Here is a 19,572-nt window from a genome sequence, read left to right on the forward strand (position 1 = left end):
TGCCTGGGGATGGATATGTGGATGATTACTGGGTGCTGGACGTCCATACGTGGCTACAATCACACAAATCACATTTGAAAAAAGGCCCAAACCTGAAGCTGGAAGGAACGAGAGTGGGAGCCAGAGTGTGGGGCCGTGTCAGAGCTGGGCAGTCACACGCTGCGGCGGGCGGCTACACACCCGCGAGCGCTGTCTGCCGCTGTAGCGCCTTTGCGTGGAGGCACCCCCCTCCCCTTGGCACAGTGCCCATGGCTTGACCAGCTCTGACGTCTTGGTGCTGGGAGCTAGTGGGACCCTTTTAAGGGAAAGCAGCACAGGTGGGTTCCACCACTGCCCTCCCCTGTGTTGCTGATAGCCCCTGAGCAGAGGAAGAGTGGGAAATGCTGGGATCTGTGTATTAATCCTGGCTGCGCTGTACCCTGCAGTGGCACTCACTGGGCCTGTCGTGCCAGGGGCTGTACGGACATGACATAAAACCCGTCCCTGCTTTGGACAGTTTACAGCGTGTCATTGCAATTGCCCCACATCAGATCAGGACCCCACTGCACTAGGTGCTGCACAGTCCCTGGCTGTGCCCAGTGGCTATGGGGCTGACCTTGGACGTGGGGGCCATGGGTTTAATTCCCTGCATGTCTGTCTGCGAGTCCCTTAGCCTCTCTGTGTCCTCCAGAACTCTGGGCCAATGCCGGGCTTTCTGGCTCCTTCACGCTGCATGTGCACCCCCTTCCTTTGATCTCACACATGGGAGTGGTTTCAGAGTGGCAGCTGTGTTAGTCTATATCAGCAAAAAGAACAGGAGTCCTTGTGGCACCTTAGAGACTAACACATTTATTTGAGCATAAGCTTTCGTAGGCTAAAGCCCACCTCATCGGATGCATGCAGTGGAAAATACAGTAGGAAGATATTTATATACAGAGGACATGAAAAATGGGGGTTGCCATACCAACTCCAACAGACTAATCAATGAAGGTGGGCTATTATCAGCAGGAGAAAAAAAACTTTTGTAGTGATAATCAGGGAGGCCCATTTCAAACAGTTGACAAGAAGGTGTGAGTAACGGTAGAGGGAAATTAGCCTGGGGAAATAGTTTTTTGTTTGTGTAATGACTCATCCACTCCCAGTTTTTATTCAAGCCTAAGTTAATGGTGTCCAGTTTGCAGCTTGATTCCAGTTCTGCTGTTTCTTGTTGGAGTCTGTTTTTTTTTTTAATAATAATTATGACTTTTAGGTCTGTAATCGAGTGGCCAGGGAGGTTGAAGTGTTCTCTGACTGGTTTTTGAATGTTATAATTCTTGATGTCTGGTTTGTGTCCATTTATTCTTTTGCATAGAGACTGTCCAGTTTGGCCAATGTACATGGCAGAGGGGCATTGCTGGCACATGATGGCATATATCACATTGGTAGATGTGCAGGTGAACGAGCCCCTGATGGCGTGGCTGATGTGATTAGGTCCTATGATGGTGTCCCTTGACTAGATATGTGGACAGAGCTGGCAACGGGCTTTGTTGCAAGGATAAGTTCCTGGGTTAGTGTTTTTGTTGTGTGGTGTGTGGTTGCTGGTGAGTATTTGCTTCAGGTTGGGGGGCTGTCTGTAAGCAAGGACTGGCCTGTCTCCCAAGATCTGTGAGAGTGAGGGATTGTCCTTCAGGATAGGTTGTAGATCCTTGATGATGCGCTGGAGAGGTGTTAGTTGGGGGCTGAAGGTGACGGCTAGTGGAGTTCTGTTACTTTCTTTGTTGGGCCTGTCTTGTAGTAGGTGACTTCTGGGTATTCTTCTGGCTCTGTCAATCTGTTTCTTCACTTCAGCAGGTGGATATTGTAGTTGTAAGAATGCTTGATAGAGATCCTGTAGGTGTTTTCTCTGTCTGAGGGGTTGGAGCAAATTTGGTTGTATCTTAGAGCTGGGCTGTAGACAATGGATCGTGTGGTGTGGTCTGGATGAAAGCTGCAGGCCTGTAGGTAAGTATAGCGGTCAGTAGGTTTCCGGTATAGGGTGGTGTTTATGTGACCACCACTTATTAGCTCTGTAGTGTCCAGGAAGTGGATTTCTTGTGTGGACTGGTCTAGGCTGAGGTTGATGGTGGGGTGGAAATTGTTGAAATCCTGGTGGAATTCCTCAAGGGCCTCCTTCCCATGGGCCCAGATGATGAAGATGTCATCAATGTAGCACAAGTAGAATAGGGGCGTTAGGGGACGAGAGCTAAGGAAGCGTTGTTATAAGTCAGCCCCACACATGGGAATGGAGCTCAGACACCCCCCAGATCGCCTCATATCACAATCACAGTCTGCCAAGTGGCTCCAGCCAATCCCTCCACCCTTCAGTGCAGCTGCACCCAGCTCAGTGAATGCAGCCAGAGAGCAGGCAGCAAATTCTGGCCCGCACCAGGGCGTAGAATTAAGGTTGCATGGGCGTGGGGGACCCTCCATCACTGGCAATTTGACAATCAAGATGACTTTTTTTTTAAAGATCTCCCGTTCCAAAGAAATTGCTCTGGGGAGGTTTTCTGGCCTGCGTTGTACAGGGGGTCAGTTGATCCCAACGGTTCCCTCTGGCCTTGGAATCTAGGAATGGATGAACTCTCAGTTTTCAGAGGGTGGAGTTTGGCTGAACTCTGCATTAACCAAGTTCTTTGCCAGGGAGTATGATAAAAATTGTGAGGCGCTCACACACGACGGTCGTGGGAGCTGTATCATTAACTACAATAGCCCCATTGTGCCGGGAGCTGCACAGACACATAGCGTGAGACAGCGCAGGCCTCAGAGATCTTCCCGTCTAAACAGACAAGGGATGGGAGGGAAAACCGAGGCAGAGGGCAGTGAACTGGCGAGCCCTAGGGCCCCCAGCCGTTAGTGGGAGAGCTGAGAAGCGAATCCTGGTCTTCTAATTCCTAGTCAAGTGCTCTACCCACTAGACTGTGTTGCTTCCTCAGAGCTCATTGAAGTCTTTTCAGGCCCAATCCTGCAAATATTTATAATTAGGCACCTGGGCCCAAGGGCAACAGATTCTTCCAAAAAGCGTGGGGGGGGGACACGAAGCCACATCCCCTCCACATCCCTGCCCCTCTTCTTCCCAGCTGGAGCTGGGCCGGGAGCCAAGCCCTGCCACCTGCCCATGGGGGAGGGGCCCTGAGAACAGCCCCCAGCCCATGTCCTCACCACCTGGGGCCCCTGCCCAGGGCAGGTGGAGGGTCCATGGCTACCCACAGCTGCCCAGGCCACTGTTACCTGGGCTGGGCTCCAGTTTCTGGCCTGGCCAGAAGGCGGGGCCTTGGGGAGGAGGGCGGGGGGCCAGGCCGGGGTGCTATTCCTGTCTCTCCTGCTGAGTTACCATGGGCAAGTCCAGTCACCCCTCTGTGCCTCAGTTTCCCCATGTGTAAAACATGGATGATGATACTGACCTGCTTGGGAAAGCCAAGATCAGGCCCACGACCCGCTTATGTTGTTCTCTCTCATCCATTTCACTCCCCGAATCATAGAAATGTCGGTCTGGAAAGCACCTTGAGGGGTCGCTAGTTCATCACCCTGCTGAGACAGGACCACATAACCCTGGCCCATCCCTGACTGGTTTGTCCAACCTGTTCTTCAAAACCTCCAGTGACGGGGATGCCACGACCTCCAGAAGTTGCCTGGGCCTGTACTGAACCAGCCTTACAGCCAAGAAGTTTTTCCTCATATCTAACCTAAATCTCCCTTGCCGCAGATTAAACCCATTATTTCTTGTCCTAATTCAGTGCACATGGAGAACAGCTGGTCACCGCCCTCTTTATAACAACGTGGGACATATCTGTAGACTGTTACCCGTCCTTCCCCTCCTTTCTTTTCAGCCCTGGATGAGGCCTCCCCAGTGGCCCGAAGAGCAGGACACTATATAAATTCATGGTGCCCCCACACTTGAATGCTGCCTGCAGTTCTAGGAACCCCTCTCCAAAAAGATATATTGGAATTGGCAATGGTACAGAGAAGGGCAAAAAAAATGATCAGGGGGCTGGAACGGCTTCCTTACGAGGGGAGATTAAAAAGACTTGGGCTGTTCATCTTGGTAAAGAGACGACTGAGGGGGGATATGGTAGAGGTCTGTGAAATCATGGATGGTGCGGAGAAAGTGACTAGGAAGTGTTATTTACCCCTTCAGGTAACACAAGAGCCAGGGCCACCAATTAAATGAATAAACAGCAGGTTTAAAACCAACCCCAGGAAAGTTCTTCTTCACACAACACACAGTGGGTCTGTGGAACATGTTTCCAGGGGATGTTGCCAAAAGCATAATCAGGTTCAGAGACGAATGAGCCAAGTTCCTGGAGGATAGGTCCAGCAATGGCGACTAGCCCAGATAGACTCATAGACTTTAAGGTCAGAAGGGACCATTATGATCATCTAGTCTGATCTCCTGCACAATGCAGGCCCCAGAATCTCACCCACCCACTCCTGTAACAAACCCCTAACCTATGTCTGAGTTACTGAAGTCCTCAAACTGTGGTTGGTCAGGGAGCCAGCCCCATGCTCTGGGTGTCTCTAAGCCTCCAGCTGCCAGAAGCTGGGACTGGAGGACAGGGGATGATGGATCACTAGAGATCACCCTGTTCTGTTCCTTCCCTCTCCGCTGCAATACAAGCCCCATGCCAGGGGTCTCCACGCCTCAGCCTGAACACCTGCACTGCCATGTTTACCCTCCGCCGCCCCCAGCAGTTGACGCTGCGACTTGATGCTGCGGGTTTTTAGACTCAGAGACAAGCGACTGGACCCGTGGTCTGCCCCAGTGCGGCTCTTCTTCCGAAACAACCCCCTCCCCCTTGTTTGACATGTTAATCCACCTCCTCTGTGGGCTGTGAAGTGCAGTGGGTCAGTTTCACTTTCTCTTTTTCGTCAATTTCCTTTTCCCTTTTCCCTGCCCAGCGCAGCCCGATGGGGAGGGCAAACAAAGCTCTTTTCATTCAAACGCCGCCCCGAATCCCCTCGCTCTTTCCACTGGGTTAATCCTCCTCCTTGGTTTTTTTTTGACCTACATTTCAAGGACTTACATTAACTTGGCAGCAGCAGCGCTCGCTCTGGAACAGAACCAGCCGCTGTATTTGTGCGCGAACACTTGCTGAGTTGTTCGCCTGGCTTCTCTGGTGGGAATTGCAAACTTTTGTCCTTGATTTCAAGCGAAAGTAGCCAGCCCGGAGGTTCTCAACTTTCAAGGGCTTGGATTGCTGTGGGTGTTCGGGGGCGGGAGTCGAGAACACCATAAAGGGGGAAGGGGGGGGGCTCCTGGTTTAGTTCCTGGGCTATGGGTGGGATACACAGTTCGGGTACGGAAAAAAACGTGGAGAATCACTGACTGAACTCCACTAGGGCATAGGTCGCCGGTGCCCTCTATGGGGTGGAATCAGAGCTGCACAACTGTGTGTCATAGGCAGGGCTCTGGGGCGGGGGCTGGGCCGATCTGGGGTCAGTGCAGCATCACGCTCTGGAAAGAGCAGCTGTGTGGGGCACGGTGCCATGGAAGCAGCTGCGGTGGGGGAGGGGCGGGCCAATGCAATGCACCGTCCCCTCCTCACCCCAAGAACCCCCCCCCCCATTCATAAGGACATGCAACGTCCCTCGGTGCAACTCCTTGGCGCGGGGCGGATAGACTCCTCCCGCAGGCAACCCGGGCGGTGCCGCCACGGCGGGGGTGGCTCGGGCTCTCCCGGTCCTGAGCCGCTAATCCCTTAATCTGCAGGGGAAGGGAAGGGACCCCGGGCGGCAGCTGCAACCCCCGCAGTCTCCGGCCTCGGGATCCCGCCCCCATTAGCCGCCTGCTGCAGCTGGCGGCCTCCTCCCAGCTCCCCCCCGCCTCCCTCCACCCTGGTCATGTGACCAGCCCGGCAAGTTAGAGACTCAGAGAAGGAGGGACAGAGCAGGGGGGGTGGCGGCTGCAGCGCGAGCCGCCCGGACAGAACGTTCCCCGGGAGCTGCAGCGGCGCGAGCCGCCCCGGACAGAACGTTCCCCGGGAGCTGCAGCGGCGCGAGCCGCCCCGGATAGAACGTTCCCCGGGAGCGCCAGCGGCGCGAGCCGCCCCGATAGAACATTCCCCGGGAGCTCCTCGCTCTTCCTTGGTCCCCGCCTGTCCCGCTGCAAGAGGCTGGGGGCTTGCAGCGAGGGCTCCGCGCACGGTGCACGCCCCGCAGCCTGGAGTGGGGGAGGAGGATGGAGGGGCGGCGGTGAGGGGGGCCCCCTTGGAGAACAGCCGCAGCAGCCTTCCCAAGACGAGGGGAGAGGAGGAGGAGGAAGCAGCCGCGGTGGCTTGTGCGGAGGCGAGGGGCAGAGATGGCCAACGACTCCGTTCAGGTAAGAGCGGCGGCCGGCGGGCAGTTTGTCCCCATCCGCCAGGGGGCAGCCCCCCAGCATGTCTGGGACCCGCCAGGGGAGGGGAGGGATTTGAGCCATTGCGTATTTGGGCTCTATAACGGGAGGGCGGTTGGATCCTCCCCATCTGGGATCTGTAAGGGGGGAGGTGGAACGTGCGTAGGGAGACAGGGGTGCTGGAGCTAGGGGTACGGGGGGCATAGCCCCCCCCCGGCTTGAAGTGTTTTTCATCATATACAAGGTTTACATTTTTGTTCAAGGGCTCTCAGCACCCCCGCTATACAAATTGTTCCAGCGTCACTGTAGGGGGCTCTGGAGGCACTGCACATCTGGAGCCTGCAAAAGAGGGTGTTGAACCTCCTATCTCCCCTGTACATCTGGGATGTGCAATGGGTGGGGCCTATTCCTGTAGGGGCCCCCTGCACATCTGGGATATGTAACCCCCCTAAACCCATTGATGAAACAAGTAGCTCCATGCACAGCTGCCCCCCCCACCCATGGTGGGAGGGGAGTGTGGGGCAACCCCCATGATACAGGTGGGACATGCCGGCCCCCGGCTGGGCCAGGTTCTGCTCTCACCATCTGTGTAAAGCCAGAGGAACGCTGCTGGCTTCTGGCCCGGGGGAGGGAGATGGGGGTGGGGGAGGGTGCTACAGGCCTTTCCTGGCCAGCTGGGCCGTGTCTCTCGCACACATATTTCTACTTACAAGTTCAGCTCCATCTGCTTTGGCGCCTCTCGCTGCAGTCCCTGTGTCCCCCTGCCAGGCCTTGCCCATCCACACATGAGAACTTCTGCCTCTCTTCCCATCCCTCCCCCCATTCTGGTATGCGTCGGTTCGGAGGATCCAGACCCAGAACCTGACTATGTGACACACACCCCACCCCCGGCTCTTGCAGCCTTCCCAGCCCAGGCATGACCACAAAGCAGACAGGTGCAAAACCTGATGCAGCTGAAGAGTGGGTGCTGTGAGATCTGGCCCTAGAGAGCATTGGGTGTGTGACCGTCCCCTGAATTAGATGGGGGTTACTTTTATTTCCCCCCTCGCGTATTTCCAGGTTCCCAGTGCAGCTGCTCCTTGAACCCCAGTTTGCAATGGCCGAACAGCTCACTTTCCCTAAGGGCACTGACCCTGCAGGTGTAAATCTAGACGCATCGGCCCTGACTCAGATCCTGCTCCGTTACCCCTGGCCAGCCCTGCTGTAAGTGAGAACAGAATCCAGCGCTCTGTGCTGCTTGGATGTGTGTTCACCTGAGTGACAGAGACCGAGGTGAAATCCCCTCTGGTGGCCCTGATCCTGCACTAGCTGGGGGGGGGGGTGCAGAGGTCAGATGCATCATCTCTTATAGGGTCACAATTCCCTATAGGGGACTGGATCCTGCTCTAGAGGGGCATATAGGCTGCCCCCATCCCATGCTAGGCGACAGATGGGGCATGTGCGCTCTTCCCTGTTGGGAGCCCCTGATTCCGTGCTAGCTCCCCTATAGGGGCCCTGATCCTGCACTGGTGGAGGGATGGGGCGGATGCTCTTACAGTCACTTCCCCAGCGGTTGCTCCGTGGCGTGGCAAGCGCCGGCCGTGTCCCCTGGGAACATCCCCGGTTGTTGTGGTTTCGCTCTCTTCACGCTTGTGCCCGCAGGGCCCAGCTGAATGAGAACTCTGCCATCCTGGGGATTTGCCGTTTGTGGCTCTGGCTCAGGAACTGGCCATGGGGAGAAGGGCCCAGGCCGTAGCTGTGTGCGTGGACCCCACCAGCAAAGGTGTGCTACAGGGGAGCCCTGGTGCTCTACCCAAAGCTGCAGCAGCTGCTGCTTTTAGCTCGGGAGATCCCTGGTTCAACCCCATGTGTGTTGGTCAAGATGGCTCCTGAGCCTGCCTCTGGCCCTGGCCTGGCCATGGTCATCCTCAGCTGCTTGTTTAAAGGATCACTGTCAGGCTAAAAATCAATCAGCTTAAAAAAACCTTCCTTCCCTGCCCTGTTAGCAGCCTGTCAATTATTCAAGCCATTGTATTGATCCAGAACTGGCAGCCCCTTCCCTCGCCCGGCCGACGGGACTGGAAGAGATGCTCTCGCCCGGTTTTGCTCTCGTTTGCATTTTAGTCAAGGACTGAATAATAAATCTGTTACCCAGCTCTTCTGTGGAGCTCATTATTCCCCAGTGTACGGGTGGGAAAACCGAGGCACAGAGGTGCTTCCCAAAGTTCCACAGCAGAGCTGGAAAGAGAACCCGGGAGTCCTGCTTCCTAGTCGGGTCTCCTGTCCACTGCCCCACGCTAGTTAGTTTCACTTTTGATTCCATAATACTGGCTCTTGCGCTGTTGTGTTTGGGAAGCAAAAACCTGGATCCCGACAATGGGACCTTGAGCCGAGAACGTAATCCAAATCGCAAGCGTTTCTCTGAGCAGCTTCTGTAAAACGTAAAGACAAACAAAGTCCTTTGCAGTGTTGAACCTAAAACTTCTCTGTAAAGGGAAGCCGGTTGTTCCGGCCTGGCCCCAAACCACTGACAATCTCCTGGGCCTTCCCAGAGCCCTTATGGGGGGGGGGGGTCAGTCTGCATGGGGCCAGTTCCAGGGTCACCGTTCTGCAACAAGCAGGGTGTCGGGTTTTGTAACAAAACCCAGAGGCAGTAGAGAGATCTCCCTCCGCATTTAAAGACCAGATTAGCTGCTTGCACCCAAGGAGAACCCGAAAATGAAATTGACCATGAGCAAAACTGAAAAGGGACCTTGTATTTTGTTTTTGTTTTTGTTTTTAATAGTCCAGGCAGAGAGAGGCAGGAAGCAAACAGTTGGCCTCTATAGCAGAGCGAGCGAAAGAGCTTTGTAAAATATTCCTGGGCTTCTAAGGAGCCAGAGTTTTGTTAATGGCACCGTTCCCTGTGCTGCGTGAGTAACTTGACCCAGGAGGCTATCGCTGTCTCATTGTTTCCCTGCGCTCACCCCTGGCTGCCCACGTCTGCTGGCTCCTGTCTGTGTAGATTGTCAGAGGGGGGCCTTGCCCCAAAGAGCTGTGTCCTGGGTCTGGCAAGGACCTGCTGTGCTTGGTGCTGTACAATGACTGGAGCTCCTGGGTGCTACCGTAATACACCTAATAAATAATGCACAGCGCCCAGCACAGTGGGGTTCTGGGCCATGAGAGGGGTGCCGAGGTAGTACCGTAATACCCCTAATAAAGTGGCTAATTTTGTTAACTTCAAGGAGCCTGTGCCCACAGTGCTGAAGGGGGGAGGGTTTGCAGCAGTAAGGAGCTGCAGGCTGGGAGCAGCGGGAGCCCAAAGCCCACGGCTTCTGCAAGTCCCCAGTGAAGCATTGGCGAGATCTGGGGCCTTCTAACAGCTGCCGATCGACCAGGGTCCGTTGTCTGGGGGCTGATGTGCAGGGAAATTCAGACTGGGATGCAACGTCTCCACAGGGCGGGCAGTGACTGTCCTGGTGTCCGAGCCAGCAGGGATCACCGGGCTGACCTGCTGGGGAGCCCAAGCCGTTAAATTCCCCCATTACCCCAGGACTGAGCCCAGTGGCTTTCCAACCAGTGCATTTCAGGCCTCAAATTGCCCCTAGCCCCATACCCACCCTCCCCCCACTCCCAAGGGCCCAGCCAGACTGAGCTGGGGGAGCTGAGCAGCCAGGCTGGGCCTGGTTAGATTCTCTGTCATCAATAAGGTGAGGCAGGACGTTGTCCTAAGAGACCCAGGTGACTCTAGTGGCCCAATGAGGAAGGGGGGGGAATAGCCCCCACACACACACTGCAGAAAGGGCTGGGGGAAATTCTGTGGCCTGTGATTGTTTTGTATTCTGGAAAAAGCTGCAGGCCCCCTGCCCAGATCAGGATGATGCTGGGGCCCCCAACCCAGAGAGCTCCCGGTCTAAACAGATAAAGGAAGGATTCATCTCATCCCCTTTGTATGGCATGAGGGAAACTGAGTCACGCAGCAATTGAGTGAGGTCCCATGGGGAGTCTGTGTCAGCACTGGGCATTGAATGCAGATCTCCTGGGTCCACCCTCCCCACCTGGGTGTGGGTGTGGGTCAGGCTAGATGATCATTCTCATCTGGCCTTGAAATCTACAAATCCTCACTTGCTCAGGGCCGGGTGGGTTTTTTTTAAGCTCCCCCCTCCCCTCTGGCTCGTGCTGTCTGCTCCCTGCTGCGCCGGGCCTGGCGCGAGGCCCCGACTAGAGCAGCGGGCGTCTCTGTGGGCAGTGGTCCTGTCTGGCTGGCTGTGTGGGGAGCCGCTAGGTGATGGGTTTCCCTGCGCCGCACGGAAGCCGGGGGCGGCAATCACAGGGCACTGGCGCTGCGAGACAGGGGCTTCCTCTCGGCGAGGCAGGCAGTGCCGGGGGACGGCCGGAGAGAGGGGAGGCCGTGTCTGGTTAATACAAGGGGGCGGGAAGGAATCGTGGTGTCTTTGTCTGCACATGAATAATTGACAGGCTGAGTTAATGCAGCCGATCCAATGCTCCCATCTGTGTGCGGCTCGGCTCTCTGCTCACCACGGCGGGGGGGCGGCTGGCGGTTGCATTCCCACTGACTTCGCTCGGCACAGAGTCCCTGAACCCCACCCCAGGGTGCTGAGGCTGTATCCACCCCCCAAGTCCAACCTCACTCCCTGTCCCTCTATGGCAGCACGGCCTGCTGGGGGGCTGGGACGCACTAGCCGTGGGGAGGGGGGCTGTGCGAGTGGGGGGTCATTAGATCAGATCCCTTTCCCCCCCCCCCAACCAGCTGGCGCTTCTCTTCCAGCTCCTGAGAGCAGCTGCCAGCTTCCCCCAGCCAGTGCGAAGCTCTGTGCCTGGCAAAGCAGGGTGGGTGGGGGGCGCTACCCCCTGCTGGAACCCAGAACCTGTCCAGAGTCAGCAGAGGAAACAGCACTGAGCTTTGCTAGCCCGGCGGGGGGGATGCCAGGCTGGGCGGTGGGGTGAGAATCCAGGGGGGACAGGGCTTGGGATGCTGCCGTTCGATTTCCCAGATCTGCCTCCCTGTGTGGTGTGTTGCTTAATTTGCCCCTCTCTGCCTCAGTTTCTGCTTCTATACATGGGGGTGACAGCAGGTCCCTACCTCTCGGGTGGGAGGGGATAATCCATTGGTGGCTAGAGGAGACTCCATGGGACTGGGGTTTGCCTCACTCCCTTCGGCTGTGGGGAAACCTCAGCCCTACTCCATCGGTGGCTGTGTCTCAGGTGGGGCTTGGTGCCCGTGTGGAGCGAGTGGGGCTTTGCTCTGGGGAAGGGCACCACAGGGTGGAGACTGGCGCGGCGCTTTCAACACCAGTGGAGGCACCGGGGAAGCGTCCGGAGCAGGCCCTGGGCGGGCAGCAGCAGTGGCAGCTCCTGGCGTGTGTTGGGCAGAGGGCAGGAGGGTCTGTATACGGCGCCTGGGGGCAGCAGACCCCACAGGTACCAGAGACCAGGTCTATCACTTGTGGGCTCCTCCCGGAACCTGCAGAGGGTAGAAGCCAGTTCAAACCCAAGTGTGCCAAGGAGCAGCAAATTGCTTATTCCAGTGGCACCAAGCTAGGACTCCTGGGTTCTATTCCCCGCTGGCCCTGGCCCCAGCACTGCCCAGCACAGTTGCTAGCAATGATGCTTCTGAGCGCTGCTGTTTGTTCCCTCTCTGCCCACGTGCCACCGACTCAGCCTCTCCGCAGACTCCCTTGTCCCCACTCCTGCCAGGGAGGGGCGTGGCATGCCAGGAGCCCGGGAGCCGCACAGGGCCTGACTCTGCTCTCGTCAGTGTTGGTATCAAATGGCGCTTCCCCGCTGGCTGCAGCGGAGCTGCACCCAATGTAACTGAGGGCAGAATCAGGTGCTTTGTTTTTTAGTAGGTCCTATGTAAATATGACAAGCCCTCCCCCCCCTTTTTTTAAACTGAATTCTGGGAAACCCAAACTCCTGCCTGGAGTTGGAATGTGGTCGGCCTAGCCTGGCCGAAGACACTGCACTGCCCATCTTTCTCCCTGCAAGGGGGCCTCCCCGGCCCTTTAACTTCCTTGTGGGTGCTGCTGTCCCTTTAAACACCCCTCCCCCCATCTTCTAGCCCCAGCCAGGCTGAGCTGCAGCAGCTGCAGACACACTGGCCAGGGTGTTGGCACCAGCTGCCTGGGGGCACCTGGAGCCTCGGATGGCTCTGGCTGCAAGGATGCCCACTGGCCACGAGGCCACGCCCCGGCCCTTGGCCCCAGAGCTGGGCACAGTGACCCGGGGAGGCTTTGGTGGTTGTTGTGCTCCATGCTGGCTCCAGGTCAGGTCCTGTTCCAGGCCGCAGACCTGTTATTCAGAACCCCCCGTCCCATGGGACTGGCCCCAGCCTGTGGTGGAACTACCATAGGAGCCTGTGGAACTGCCTGCCACTAGGAGATTGGGGGAGGTGGTTCCAGACGATGGAACCCCTCACCGTTAGGAGACTAGGGCTTTGGGCCCATGGTGATCGGGGCTGCAGATAAACCCTCGCCTCTGTGATCAAACTTCCCTTCTTCCTGGAGACCAGCAAAATCAAAACACCGTTGTTAACGACTCCAGCTCGTTCTCTGACAGGCTGCGAAATGGGGCCGGGCGGGTGGGGAGGAATTTCTATTTATAAATACATTGGAGGTCATCCCAGAATCCCTCAGTGATTTGGGGGGGTAATTACTTGGAGAGAGGTTGCTAATTGGTGGGGTTATGGTAGCACTTAGACCCAGAAAAGCACAGATGTCCTGCCTCAACGAGCTTCTGTTCTCAATAGACCCAGGGTGGGAGGGGAAACTGAGGCATGCAGGGTGAAGCAACTTGCCCAGAGTCACCCAGCAGGGCAGTGGCAGAGCCAGGAATGGAACCCAGGTGTCCTGCGTCTCAGCCCATTGGAGTGTCTGTCCTGTTCTGGCTTAGGGGCATGTGTGTGGGGGGAGGGATCATGCTAAAGAGGGTGCTAGTTTGGCAGGGACAGGGTGAGGCCAGGCTAGATCGGGGTGGCTCTTGCAGTCAGCATGCAATGCTTCCCCAAAGGGTCATTGCCTCTGCCAGTCCCTCCGCTGGCCCCCTGCTGACCCTCAGCTCTGCCTGCCTTGTGGAGGGGCATCTGGGCCTTCTCCCCTGCCCCTCGGTGCCGCCAGGGCAGAGGTTGGACCTGGCGTGGTTGCGTTTCACACCAGAAGTGTAACCGGCCCCGTGAGCCACCAGGGAATTGAGCGCAGGGGCTCCCCACCACCAAGATCGGGTCCTTACAGCCTCTGCCTCTCTTCCCTCCGGACACTTGCTCTCCTTGGCCTGCTCCTAGGGGAAACTGAGGCAGGGCTGGGGCAGCAGGGCGCCTGGAGCACCGGGGACCTGGGATACGGAGAGTTGACCTGGAGACCCCTAGCAGTCCCAGGGCATGTGCAAAGCGAGGCCAGGCCAAGACCCTGGCGCTGGAGTGGCTGAGGAGCATGGGGGTGGGGAATCTCTGTAAGATCCCCCCTGGTCTGGCGTCTCTCTCGTGTCCTGGCACGGATTTGATTCTCACTGGAGTTTTTGGCCTGCTCGGCACTTCCTGGGTCCCCCAAAGGGGCAGGTGCTTGGCACTTCCTGCTTTCCTAGCTTGGGGCTCCCTGGTCAGTCCTGGGAAAGCACCCCCAGCCCGGGGCAGCCCTGTTCCTCTCACTCCTTGGCCCAGCTCCGCCTCCCCTGATTGTTCAGCTGCTTCTGCAGCTGTGGGCCCTTCCTACCTGGTGGGGGGGTGACATGCTGTCATAGCGGGGGCAGGTTGGCCTCCTCCCAGTGCCCCCCAGCCAGGGCGCCCCAACCTCTTGCATAGCAGGGCAGACAGGGGCTGCATCCTAATGGGGGTGTCTCCTGGGGGGGGCAATTACCCTGGTGGTGTAAGATCCTTGTGGAATCTGAGTGTTGGAAGGAAGTGTTCAAACCTCCCCACTCGGCCAGGACTCCTGGGTTCTGCAAAGCATTCTCTCTCCCTCCCGTCCCGGACTCCTGGGTTCTGCAGAGCATTCTCTCTCCCTCCCGTCCCGGACTCCTGGGTTCTGCAGAGCATTCTCTCTCCCTCCTGTCCCGGACTCCTGGGTTCTGCGGGGTGCGATCTATCCCACGTGACTCGGGGAGCAGGTCCTGGAGCCAGAACCCAACATGGAGGGGGCAGGGGGAGGGACTCAAACAGCCCCCCCCACACACACACACATACACACACTTTGGGCTGGAGGAGCCACTGGGGGGCCCCCCTCAGCCCCACAATCTGGCCCACTCCTGAAGGGCCCAGCTGGATGCTAACCGGGGGGTCTCCCCAGCCTGCCCCCCAACCCACATGCATCAGCCCAATGAGTGGCTGGCCGGGGTCATGGGGCTGCACATGTGACCCAGCCTGTGAACAGCTGGACCTGCCCCCCCCCATGCTATGGGTCTCTAAGCCCTGGGCTCAGTGTCCTGCAGAGAACCCCCTTCCCCCCCGAAGAGACCGGGGGTCTCCTCCTTTGCCAGGCTGTCCAGTGCCTTCTGCAGTAGCCTCTTTGGGTCTGGCTGCCCCCCTGCCATAATGGGTCCTGGGGGCCTGGGGAGCTGCCCCCGCCGTGGGGTGAGGGTTCTTCTCCCTGCTCTGGGATCAAGCTTGGGGTCCCCCCACCTACCGTCATGTTTGACTAGCTGGGGGGGGACCCCACAGGGATGCCCCCTCCCCCTCATTTAGCTCTGGAGGATTATGGGATTAGCTCCCAGGCTCCAGATTTGTCTGTTTTCCAACTGTTTTTTTCCACTCTGGATTTACCCTGAGCAAATCCCCCCTCCCCATCCCCCGCCTGTAGCTTTAACCCCTCAGCCCCCCCAAATCCCCTCCCCCACCTGTGCCTTTGACCCCTCAGCCCCCAGGGCACCACTGGCCAGTGGCAGAGAATGACACCCAGAATCAGCCAGGCAACTTCCACCCCTGCCTCTATGGGGCAGAACAGAGCCCCGTCCTCCATTGGGGCAGGGCTCCGCTTGGCACCTGCCATGGGCTGGGCACTCAAACTGTGGCATGGAAGTGGCAGAGTTGGGAAGTCTCCCTGCCCAGAGCTGCGGATAGAACCCAGGAGTCCTGGCTCCCAGCGCCCCCTGCTCTAACCCTCCCGGCCTGGCCTGGCCTGGATACAAAGCTCTGTCCCCTTCCACGCTGCCGGCTCCTAGAGCTGCTGCCTCATTTCCTGCTAGGAACTTTCTGTTGCTGGTGCTTCATCCAGGCAGTGAAGGGTTACGGCAGCTGAGTCTGGGATTTCCCATTCAACTGGAGCTAGCTGTGGGGGCCGGGGAAGCTGGGTGCTGGGGGGCAGCTTGGCTGGAGCGGGGTGCAGGGGGATGGGGCCTCGTGCACCCAGCATCGACGTGAGGGGCACAGGCCCCAGCCCCGAGCAGTGCCCGGGTGCCACCCATCCCTGGGAGCTGTGTGGGTGCGGCCCGCGGCCAGCCCTGGAGCGTGGGGACAGGAGTGCTGGCAGGCAGGGCCGGTTCTTCCACTCCGGCTGGCTGCCTCCCACCCGGCTCTATTCCTTTTCCTGCTCCTGGCCCCCGGCTGCCCCACCCCAGAAGTGGCTGCCTTCCAGGGGCAGGTGCATCCCCAGGGGCAGGAAGCTGCATGTCCCCAGTGCCTGGGGTCAGCCTCCTCCTTCCTGAGCAGCTGGGTTGGGGGGCTGGGTCTGAGGCTGAGCTCCGGGGCTGGGGGCCCTCAGCCAGTGCAGATCTCTGCTCCCCTGGGCTGGTTGGGTGGGGCAGGCAGCCCCCCTGTGGCCCCCCTGTGGCTGGGGCAGGCAATGGGGGTGAGCAGTTAGCTGGGTTCAGGGCACTAAGGGGGCAGCCCAGGGCAAGGGTGGCACACTCACATTCTGAGTTTGGAGGTGCAGCCTCATCTCCCAGCCTGCATTGCCAGAGGTGCTGAGAAGCTCTGGGAGAGGCAGGGTCCATGTATGTATGGGTGGGGGTCCCTCTACCTACAGGCTGGAATGGATCTATGGGAATCCAGACTCCAACACGGGGAGGTCTGGGGCTCCAGGGCTGGAGTAACTGACCCCAGGGTCCTGGCAGGGTGTGCCCCCCCTCACCAAGTTTCTGGGGATCTGTCTGGGTCTCCCTACCTCAGGAAATGGTGAACTGGAGCATGTGGGTCTGTCTGAGGCATCGCCCCAGCCCCCCAACCCTGGAGCATCTGGGTGCCTCACAACTTGTGATGTTTATTCTCAAATGCTTCCCTGCCCCCCCCCCCGGCAGGGCTTTTATCCCCCTTGTACAGCTGGGGGAAACTGAGGCACAGAGCAGCTGGCTCACCCAAGGCATCTGTGGCAGAGGGACTTGAACCCAGATTGCCTGCATCACAGGCTAGTGCCTGAATCATTGGGCCAACGTCTTCATAGGAGGGGATTGCTGCCTCATATCCATTGTAAATCAAATTGGTCCCCCCAACTCCATGGTGATGCACTGACCCTGGTTACCCCTCTCTCTTGCAGGCTCACCTGGGCCAGGGGTGTCTCATTGGGGGGGTGGGGAGAGGTCTGTGAAGCACCCGGCATGGGGGGGCCCTTGATCTCAGTCTGGGGGGAGGGGAGGAGAGGAGTCTGTGGAGTGCCCAGAGTGACAGGCCCCAATCTCTGGGGGGGTGGGTCTCTGTGTGCTACCATAATACACCTAATAGCACTAGGATACTAGGAGCAACTTCTTTAAGCCAGAGCACTGGTTCAGTGGCGCCTTCTTAACAAAACCATGGAGCAAAGGATTCTGGGATGGCACTGAGGAAGTCTGGTGGAGAGCATTGGCCTGGGGCCAGGGCAACCCGGGTTTGAGTCCCTGCCTCCCTGTGCAGCTTTGGCCAAGTCACTCCCTTGCTCCGTGCCTCAGTTTCCCCATCTGTACGGCAGGTGCCACTCCCCTAGGCTGTGCGGCTCAGTCTGCTGCGGCGGGAGGCACTCAGATACTCCAGCAAGAGCTAAACCCTAGCATCGGCCTGCTTTGTAGAGTCAGCATGCAGAAAGCAAAGGATTGTGGGATGGAGAAGGTCAGGGTGAGGAGTCTTGGTGCAGGGGCTCCCCCAAAGGAAGGGGGGGCAGACGGATGCAGGTCTCCGCCTGGGTGCTGGGTCAGCAATGCCCCCCCCCCCCGCTCCGCTTGATGCTGACAGCCTCTGCCTCCTGGAGCGGCTGGCCCTGACCCTGGAGGAAGCACAGCCTGGGGGGGGGGGGTTCATACCGGGGTTTGGCATCCTCGGGGGCTGCTGTAGGACCGAGGTGAGCACCATCCCTCCACTCTGGCTTGGATCCCCCACCTTTTCCAGCCCTTGTATCAGCCAGGCACCATCCCACCTGCCTGCATGGCTTTGGGCAGCGAGTCCCTCCCCTGGGCTGGAGCATTGGGACAGGGACTCGGGTGCCCCCCCCCCCAGCACCTCTGATGGGATGGGCGCAGTTAACCCCTGCAGTCCCAGTGGGAAGTGGAAGCTGCTAAATCTGTCCTATGGATGGGAAGGAAACTGAGGCACCGAGGTGAAGTGGCTTACTACTGGACATTACTGCCCGCCCTGAGCTGGTGTAGAACCCAGGAGTCCTGGCCCCCAGCTTCTCCCACTCTAACCACTAGACCTCACTCCCCTCCCAGAGCGGGGATAGAACCCAGGAGTCCTGGTTCCCAGCACCCCTCTGCTCAGCTCTAATCACTAGACCCCACTGTGCAGCCTGTGCCCGAGCAGAGGCTGTGAACACGCCTCTGCTCTGCCTGTGCTCTCACCCTGCAGGGCCCATACAACGCTTTATGGCCCAGGAACTCCCCCGGGCATTGCAGCGCCTGAACTCGGAGCTGGGAGGGAGGAGCAGGAGTGTGTGACTCCCATGGCACTAGGTCAGCAGTGGGGCGGGGAGCAGGCAGGGAGTTCCCAGCACCCAGCGAGGAGACTGCCCAGCCTCTCTGAATGACCAACGTGGGAACCGGCCTTGGGGCCTGGCCAGCATCTGCTGGGGCCTGGCACCTGGGCGGAGCCGCTGTGCTGAGCTGGCAGCCGGAGCCACTTAACCCCTTCCCCTCCGCCTTGTCTGCTGTGAGTGGCGCCAGGCCTGGCTCGCTGAGTGGGAAGGTGGGGGCTGAGTTTCCTCCTGTGTTAGGTGAGGAAACTGAGGCACAGTGGCAGGGACGGGACCTGCCTGGGATGGGATAAGAACTGGGAGCCTTGTGCCCTTCTCCGGGCCACTGCCCATGCGCTGTGGGGCACGGCTAGGCCCTGCCCTGGGGTCAGGGTCATGGCAGCAGACTGTGTCTGTAGCTGCCCCTCACACTCAGCCACATGGTTGGGCCAGACTGGGCTCACTCCTCTTCTTTCTCTCTCACCCTTGCACTCTGCTCCGGGGCCCCTGCCCACCCCCTGTGAGATGAGTTTGCCGGGTCTCAGCCCAGTTTCCAGAGGGACGGGCCTGTTGCCATGGCAATGGTGCTAACTGGCCCCTCGGGGCTGAATGGCTCTCGGGGAGCGAGCCTCCCTTTCTCCATGTGGAGGGGGTCCCCGCGGGGCTGGGCTGGGCTGCCAGCATGGGGGAGCTCTCTCTGCCTGTGCTGCCGCTGCTCAGTGGGCTAGAGCAGGGTGGGGCTGGGAGCCAGGACTCCTGGGTTCTGTTCCTGGCTCTGTCACTGTTAGCAGGTGACCCCCTTCTCTCTGCCTCAGTCTCCCCGTCTGTGCAATGGGGGCTGTGAAGCCTGGCCCGTGGGCGTGCTATTCTCAGTGCACGTTGCCCCCCTTATGCTGAGCATAGTGCCCAGTGCTGTTGTAACCGTACTGGCGCTCAGATGCCTGGTGGACGGGAGTGCAGTGGGTACCTAGGTGGCACCACTCATTGCGTTATGGTATTAGCAATTGGTGAGGCAGCTTGGGTCCCTGCAATGTGACTGGGCTCCCATTGGAAACAAAGGGCGAGCGCCCCCTGCTGAGCCCCGACCCCGCTCCCTGCAGCACAGCGCCCCCTGCTGAGCCCCGACCCCGCTCCCTGCAGCACAGCGCCCCCTGCTGAGCCCCGACCCCGCTCCCTGCAGCACAGCGCCCCCCTGCTGAGCCCCGACCCCGCTCCCTGCAGCACAGCGCCCCCTGCTGAGCCCCGACCCCGCTCCCTGCAGCACAGCGCCCCCCTGCTGAGCCCCGACCCCGCTCCCTGCAGCACAGCGCCCCCTGCTGAGCCCCGACCCCGCTCCCTGCAGCACAGCGCCCCCTGTTGAGCCCCAACCCCGCTCCCTGCAGCACAGCGCCCCCCTGCTGAGCCCCGACCCCGCTCCCTGCAGCA

General features: G+C 58.9%; 1 protein-coding gene across 1 annotated transcript in view; it reads left to right on the forward strand.

The window, feature by feature from the left end:
- The first annotated feature begins 5,871 nt into the window (after positions 1-5,871).
- Positions 5,872-19,572, forward strand: part of PKN1 (protein kinase N1) — a 47,584-nt gene continuing 33,883 nt past the window's right edge. Inside the window, exon 1 of the mRNA XM_044994496.1 lies at positions 5,872-6,313. Within this exon, the coding sequence (XP_044850431.1) occupies positions 6,293-6,313 (21 nt within the window). The 5' untranslated portion in view covers positions 5,872-6,292. The remainder of the gene's footprint in view (positions 6,314-19,572) is intronic.

The sequence above is a fragment of the Mauremys mutica genome, chromosome 20 (assembly GCF_020497125.1).
Source record: "Mauremys mutica isolate MM-2020 ecotype Southern chromosome 20, ASM2049712v1, whole genome shotgun sequence".
In the NCBI taxonomy this organism is placed as follows: domain Eukaryota; kingdom Metazoa; phylum Chordata; order Testudines; family Geoemydidae; genus Mauremys; species Mauremys mutica.